General features: G+C 51.8%; 1 protein-coding gene across 1 annotated transcript; it reads right to left on the bottom strand.

Annotated features, from left to right (window-relative positions):
* Positions 1-3,474: 3,474 nt before the first annotated feature.
* On the bottom strand, positions 3,475-4,597 carry LOC135113856 (uncharacterized). The gene is made up of 3 exons (XM_064029479.1): positions 4,456-4,597; positions 3,917-4,149; positions 3,475-3,735 (listed from the first exon to the last, which is right to left on the bottom strand). Exons 1-3 carry the CDS (start codon positions 4,595-4,597, stop codon positions 3,475-3,477), a joined length of 636 nt encoding a protein of 211 aa, XP_063885549.1.
* Positions 4,598-8,012: the final 3,415 nt, after the last annotated feature.

Consider the following 8,012-nt stretch of genomic DNA (forward strand, 5'->3'; position numbering starts at 1 on the left):
ACAGCTGGCCTAAAGACGTGTGGTGGCTAAAAGTGGCGCACCACTCCAGCCACTTAGCCTCTCTGGCCCTCAGGGATACCTGCCGTGCGCGGGCCACCACATCCTGTAGGAGTCTTAGGTTGTTGGGGTTGGGGCGCCTTTTGTACAGTTTCCTGTGCTGGTTGACACGGTGGTTGTGCTCGCGCACCTCGTCGTTGTAGTACCACCAGTCTGTCCGGTGGCGGCGGCTCGGGGTACACCTGGGGATGGCTGCGGCGGCTGCGGTCTGGATGGCCGTCGTCAGGTCCCTCTCCTGCTGATGTAGGTCGGCGGGCGGCTGATAGGCGGCCCACCACTCATCAAGAGAGGCCTGAAACTTGGTCCAGTCCGCTCTCCTTATGTTCCAGCATGGGGTAGGGCGGGGTGGGACCGGCGGGGCCACTGGGAGGGTGGTGAGGGTGGCAAAGTGGTCGCTGGTGAGGGTCGGGTGCACCTGCCACGTAGCGCCTGCCGCCAGGTCACTCTAGACCAACGTGAGGTCAAGCCTTCCTCCCCGGGTGTGGGTGGCCTCCCCTGTGTTGAGAAGGCACACGTGAGGAATGTCCTCGAGCAGCACGGCCAGGTGGCGGCCCGTTTCGTTGGCTGAGGACGGTGACTGTAGCTTGGGGTGGTGGGCGTTGAGGTCGCCCGCAACCAAGAGACTGGAGTGGGAGGCGAGGGTGAGAAGCTCTCCTGCCTCCAGCTGGTGTCGCTGGCTCCTGTATACGTTGTATACCAGGAGCGGGAGACTTCCCACCTGCAGCTCCAGCGCCAGGACCTCCACACCGTCCCCGCAGTTGACTGGGGCTGCAACCCTACGGTGAGGGATTGTGCTCCTCACCAGTGCTGCACAGCCTCGGGTGCCCTCCGCTGTGGGGAGCGAGTGAAGGGTGTAGCCCGCCACCCTCCATTCAAAGTCGGCGGGCGTCAGTGTTTCCTGGAGGAGCACAACGTCAAGGTGCTCCTCGAAGACGGCCTGTAGGACTTGATGTTTCTTGGGTCGCAGGCCCTGCACGTTCCATTGCAGGACTCTGAGCCTGGGGGGCCCCGCAGGCTGGTCCGCGTGGGTGGCGCCCTCAGCATATCTCCTCTCCATGTTGGTGGTGAAGGTCTGGTGGTTGGAGGGAGGGGCACAGACGTGGGTCCCTCGAGTTCAGCGGTGGTGGCAGGAGGCCGCACGCAGAGATGGCCGTGGCCGTCTCCTGGCGGAGGAGCGCGTCCAGATCGTCCCGCCTAGCGGGGACGTGATCAGGGCTGGCAAGCAGCTCCGCCATCAACTGCACCGCGCCACGAGGCAGTTGACCACCGCGCGGGTTTCTTCGCTGAGACAGGCGGGCACCCCGTGGAGAGGATCGCTCGGGACCATGGCTCTCCTCCTCACCGTTGTCGGTGCTGGGCCTGTCGCCGCACGGGCGGGGGCGTCGCCGGGAGGGTCTCTCCCTTGTGTGCCGCTGCTCGGGTGGTGGGGCTTGGCTCGAGCATGCTTGGTAGGGGTGCTACCTGAGCGAGTGGAGGGGTGGGCGAAGGGGGTGCGGCTCTCCGTGCCTATGGCTGGAGGCTGTACCTCGGGTCGGCGGTGAGGGGGTTGCTGGTTAATCCCTTCCGGTCTTGCCGCTGGCTGGGACGGGGGTGGGGGGGTGGCTGAGGGGGCCTGCCGCGGGACCCAAGCTGACCTGACTGGAGGTGAGGCGGGTGCAACGGGATCTCGCGCTGACCTTCCTGGCTGGCCACGTGGTGGATACTGTTGCTGCTGGGGCTGAGCGATCTGTTGCCGGGGCTGCCCATGCGACGCTTTATGGCGACGTCGACGTTGCCGCCTTGGTGGCGCCTGAGACTGCTGTTGTTGCTGCTGGCGTGAACGGGGCATCCTACGGAGCCTCTCAGGGCACTGGGGGTTCCACGCATGGTGGTTTTTCCCACAGTTTGGGCACCTGGCGGTGGTTGCCTCGTTGGCCTTATGGCGGGCGATGCACTCCTCCGTCGGGTGGGGCAGGCTGCACACGCCGCACCTGGCGGCATGTTCGCACCGCGCCTGTAGGTGGTTGTACCGTTGGCACCTGTAACATCTTACAGGCTCACCTTGGTAGGGGCGCAGGGAGTATCTGCCCCAGCAGCCGAGATCCAACTTGGCGGGCGGCGGCCCCACACACACAAGTAGCACCTGTCTCGTGGGCAACTTGTCCCTCCTGGAGGTCAGACGCTGGGCGGAGGTCACCTGAGGGTGAGCCTCTACCGCCTCGAGAGGCAGGTCGAGCGGGTAGCGCTCCAGGACCACTTTGTGCCTCTTTTCGCTTGGGTCGAGGAGGAGCACCCTGTTTCCTTCCTCCGAGATGCGGCGCAGGAGTGCCGTGGAATCCTCGTCCTTGGGCGTGACCACGTGCTCTCCCTTGAGATTAACCCTTACCTGTATCCGAAGGGTCGGATACTCCCTCTCGAGGGCAGAGATGGCTCGGTAAGAGTTCTCGTATTCGCCCAGGCTGCCCAGCTTGAACTTGGGCCTCGGGGGCTGGTGGCGGCGAGCTCGGCTGGTCGTGACGGTAGTCCATCCTTGCTCCTCACCGCCGTCCTGCTGCTGCTGCTGCACCACGTCGCTGAAAACGGAGAGCTCGAGTGGGGCCCGGTCCGCTTCGGTAGCGTTGTCCTCCTGCCATGAAGGCTGGAGGCTGCGGGTGGCTCGCTTCGGTGAGCGCTCATCACTGCTGCTGTCCTCCACCAGGTTACGGGCCGCTTTCTTGGGTGTGGAGCACTTTAGGGATGCTGAAGAAGAGGATGCTCTTGTACTCTTCCCTGAACCGTTGTTCAGCACTAGCACTTGGTCACTGTTGAATGCCATGACGATTGAACGAGGCGGGAACGACACACGTGGTGTTTAAGGTAGGTCAGAGGGAGCGTGGCAGCGACCACGTCCGACCCCGACCGTGGCCCAGTCGTGACTCCTACTAAGCGCTTTACTTTCTGAATATGTATACATATTTTACTGCACACTTGCGTGTAAGCACATTAGTGCAAGAAGGGCATCTAACATATCTAACTTCGATTGTGCAAAAATACAAATTAGTTATGTATGTGCATTTGTTGAACATCAATATAACGAAATGCAATAATGCAATAATATAACACAATGTAATACAAAAACAAGTATTATCTAGTTGATGAAAATACAGATAAATACGTACACTGAGAAAATTCTACTTTGCTTCATTCTGTCCTGCAAATGAAGTGAGAGAAAACGTTGAATGAAAAAAAAAAAAAACGTTGGGTTGGGAAAACAATGATCACTACACTATTCCCTCCTAGTGACGAGATAGGAGAAACGACACTGTCTTTTTCAGGTGTGGTGAGATGTTTGAAGGAGCAGGAGTGCTGGTCGCATGGCTTATGTCAGCGAATAGGCTGGCTTGACACGGTCTATGGCCACGACGTCAGTAGAGCCATGTCTTCTGATGGTGATGGTCTTTATGGCTGCTGCAGAGGCTTGTTTACTGCGTCCACTCTGATGAAGACATGTGAGCAGGTTGCAAGGTCTTGGTGGACGAAGGTCTTCGTTGGGAACGCGCGGAGCTGCACTGGCTGAAAGCTCTTCATGGCACTCTTGAAGCACGTGCTGAAGTCCTGAATGCTGCAGGGCTCAGGGTCAGGTGTGGCAGGAAGGATTTCCCATGGAAGTCTGAGCATGGTGCCATAAACGAGCTCAGCGGAGGAGTTGTGGAGATCTGTCTTCAAGGAGGTCCTGATACCAAAGAGGATGAGAGGAAGGGAGGGCGATCAATTTTCTCGTTGAGCTGAGGCTGCCAGGAAAGACTTGAGCTGGCGATGAAAGCGCTCAACTGTTTCGTTGGCTTGTGAATGGTAGCTGGAGGTCCTGTAGCGGCAGATAGCGAGAAGAGTCCTGACTTACACGCTGGCTCTGACTGCCACGGTCAGAGGTGAGGTTGAGAGGCACGCCAAACCTTGAGACCCACTTGGCGATGAAGACCTGTGCGACGGAGTCGGTGGTGATATCTGCCAGGGGCCAGCGCGTGAAACAGTCCACACAGGTCAGCAGGTAGCGATGGCCGTTGGAGTAGGGTAGTGGTCGAGCGAGGGCTATGTGCACGTGGTCGAATCTCTCGGAGACTGTTGTGAAGGTGGCTGTCGGAGAGTTGGTATAGCGTGTCACCTTGGAGGCTTGGCAGCTGATGCAGGTGCGTGTCCACTGTCTGACATCCTTGTTCATCCCTTCCCATATAAAATGGCAGATCATTATCTGCTGGGAGGCGCGAATTCCAGGGTAAGAATGGTCGTGCAGCTGTCTGAAGAACTGGTATCGATGCTTCACCGGGATGTATGGCCGAAAAGCATCACTGAATACGTTAGCGTAGACAGTGACCTGGATTCATGTAAGCATGATCCTCTTCATAACAGGGTTTGTCAGGAATTGCTGCATCTCGGTGTCACCAGCCTGGTCTGCAGCAATGGCGGCGTAGTTGACGGGAGAGGACATGAGTGCAGAGATGTTGTGGGAGAGGGTGGTAACTGGGGCGTTGTCGACTCTTTTGACATATCGTATGTCAGTGGTGAACTGTGATATGTAGTCCATGCAGCGCAGCTATCGTTGTGTGTAGGAGTCCTTGTTCTTGTTGAACGTTTAGGTGAGATGTTTGTGGTAGGTGCAGACGTGGAAGCGGCACTTGATAGTCTTGTGGATGGCGGGCAGCTCCTTGTCGTAGGCGCTGTACTTGGACTCCGCTGGATTGAACTTATTGAAGAAGGTGACCGGCTTCTAGTATCCGTCGACGAGGTGTTGGTGGACAGCACCAACACCAAAGTCAGAGGCGTCTGTGGCAATAGAGGTGTCTGCGTCTGGAGCGGAAAAACAGAGCGTGTTAGCGTCACTGAGAGTCTGCTTGGCTGAAAGAAAAGCCATCTCGGCTATCCTGACGAGTGACAGATTGTCTTATCTTGCAGGGTTTGATCATGGCGTACGGAGACTGCAGCAGGAGTGAGCAGTGAGGAACGAAGCGGTTGTAGTAGTTCACCATCCCAAGAAGTGCCTGAGCTGGCACTAAGTGGACGGCTTTGGGAACTGCTGGATGGACTCACACTCAAATTGAAGAGGAGTGATGGATGCTGGAGAGACTGAGTGACCAAGGAAGTTGATGGAGGTGACTCCAAATTCGGACTTGTTGACGTTGATTTGTACGCCATAATCTTATAGATGGGAGAAAACTTGGTGGAGATGCTGTCTGTGAGTGGTTTCACCGGGACTGGCGATGAAGATCATCGATGTAGGCGAACCAGCAAGGAATTCCTCGTAGGACCTCATAAATGAAGCATTGAAAGGTTTGTGCCGCATTCCTTAAACCGAGTTGCATTCTAATATATTCGAACAGGTCAAAAGGTGTGATTATGGCAGTCTTCGGGATGTCAGCTGGGTTGACGGTTATTTGGTGGAAGGCCTTGACGAGGTCTATCCTGGAGAAAATAGTAGAAACGGAGAGTTGTGAAGAGAACTCCTGGAGGTTGGGCACAGGGTACGTGTCTTTGACTGTAAGGGAGTTGAGGGTATGGTAGTCTTCACAAGGCCTGATGTCTCTTTTCTTCTTTGGGATGGCGTGCGTGGAGTGCTGGTGATCAGTTGCTGTTTCTAGGCCGTATGACGTGACTCATCAGTGATTCTAACTCAGCCTTAGCTTTCTTGAAACGCTCAGGTGCTAAGCGTTGAGATTGGCATACGAGTATACTGGTGGTCCAGTTGCCTCGATGGGGTGAGTCACGGGGTGCTTCACAGGCATGCTTAGAGAGTATACCTGTGTCAGCATGGGGTAGGTCTTGAGGAGTTCAGCGAACTTGTGGTCCTGGCGAAAGACAGAGTCTTAACTATCACCAGATGAAGTCTGTGCTTTAGTGGAGAAGGCAGTAAGGGGGAAGACCAGTTTCCGAACTTTCAGGTCAACCATGAGATTATAGTGCCCCAGAAAGTCGGCGCCAAGGATGGTTTGAAACACTCATCCAACGTAGAACGCCCTTTCGAAAGAATGGTGCAGGCTCAGGTCCAGCTGCATTGTTTGTCGCGAGTATAGTAGTATCTTGGTACCATTGCCGGCTTAGATGTGCAAGGCAGGAGGCAGGGACCGCTGGCTGGCCAGCGCAGAAAGGACACTAACGTCCTTTCGACCAGGAATTTAGTTTGAGACAAGCGATCGTAGATGTGGAGCAGCGCAGATGAATGGTGGCGAACACTATGCTGCTTTAGTGTTCGCTGCTGGTGTTTAATGCCTTGAAAGTTCAAGGAGCGCAGGCCTTGATTGCGTCTTTTCCGAAGTTGTGGTGGTAGAAGCAGATTCCCTGGGTCCTTGAGACGCTTCCCTTGCGGGATCGTCGTTGGTAGCAGTGTGTAATGGAGTGGAGGAGCAGGAGCATGGACGGTCACGGAATTGTTGCTTGAGGTTATTAACTTCCATCACTTACACGCAAGTCTGCAGTAAAATATGTATATATCTTAACAAATATATTACCTTGCAACATAGGAAGGTTATAAATCCTTCATTTAAAAAATCGCAATGTGGTCTGTCGACAATCTTTAATCTACTACTTTCCTTCAATTTCGTTTCTTTTACTTCTTGTCCAAGGTCTTTAGTATTCTCCATGTTTCTACAAGAAAAAAGGAAAAGCCTTGTAACACACGAGAAGTAAAATATAGGAAATTGATGGAAAGTATTAGATCAAAGATTGTGGACACACCACGATACTATTTTAAATTTTAAATGAATTTTTTTTTTTTTAAATGCGCGTGTGTGTGTGTGTTACAAGGACACAAAACCTGTAAGTTGGGTGACCTTGTAACACACACAGACAAAAAAATTATTTTAAAAGATAATAACGTGGTCTGCCCACAATCTTTAATCTACTACTTTCCTTCAATTTCCTTTCTATTACTTCTGTCCAAACTCTTCAATATTCTCAAACTTTCTACAAGCAAAGCAAATCTTGTAACACGGACACATACCACCAAAAACTTCATTTAAAAAATAGCAACGTGGTCTGCCCACAATCTTTAATCTACTAGTTTCCTTCAATTTCCTTTCTTTTACTTCTTCTGTTCCAAACTCTTCATTCAATATACCCAGTCTTTCTACAAGCAAAGCAAAGCCAACCTTGTAACACTCACACTCATTTTCAAAAATAGCAACGTGGAATGCCCACAATCTTTAACCTACTACTTTTCTTCAATTTCCATTTTTTTACTTCTGTCCAAACTCTTCAATATTCTCAATCTTTCTAGCAGCAAAGCAAAACCTCTTCACGCCCACTTTTCTTCATAAAATTTTTTATTTGAATTCCATCAGGTAATTTATTTACTGGTTTAAACATATTTTATAAGATATATACATATTTTACTGCAGACTTGCGTGTAAAGTGAATTACTGCAAGAAGTGCATCTAAATATTAGACTGCAAAATACAAATTAGCTATGCATGTACATATGCTGAACATGAATAAAACGAAACGCAATTATATAACACAATGTACAAAACCAAATATTATCTTGTAGACGAAAATATATAGAAATATGTACATTGAAAAAAATCTATTTTGTTTTACTTTATACTAAAATGAAGTGAGAAAATCGTCAGATGAGAGAAAACGTCGAGTATCTACAAGGGTCACTACAAACATAGCATCGCAGCCGGTGAGGACCCGCTTTAGACTCCGCACCACCCATAGCGTGCAGATTCTAAGAGATACTAATGACATTCAGAGACAGCAGCGTGACTGGTATGGTGAGCCGTTCCTTCCCATATATACGAATCAGGAACAAGCCTTGAACCATCTACACAGTATTGACTTGTTAGAAAAGATGAAGAGATTAGGGATATGATATATGTAAAGACAAAGGGATGGAGTAGATGAGGGGAAAATGAAGAAAATATATTTGCTAGGTGCCAAAAAGTTAAGAGGAGAGGAGAATTTAGTAAGGTTTTGATAAGCAGATTTTGCAAATAATAATCAAG

Source organism: Scylla paramamosain, chromosome 26 (assembly GCF_035594125.1).
Source record: "Scylla paramamosain isolate STU-SP2022 chromosome 26, ASM3559412v1, whole genome shotgun sequence".
In the NCBI taxonomy this organism is placed as follows: Eukaryota; Metazoa; Arthropoda; class Malacostraca; order Decapoda; family Portunidae; genus Scylla; species Scylla paramamosain.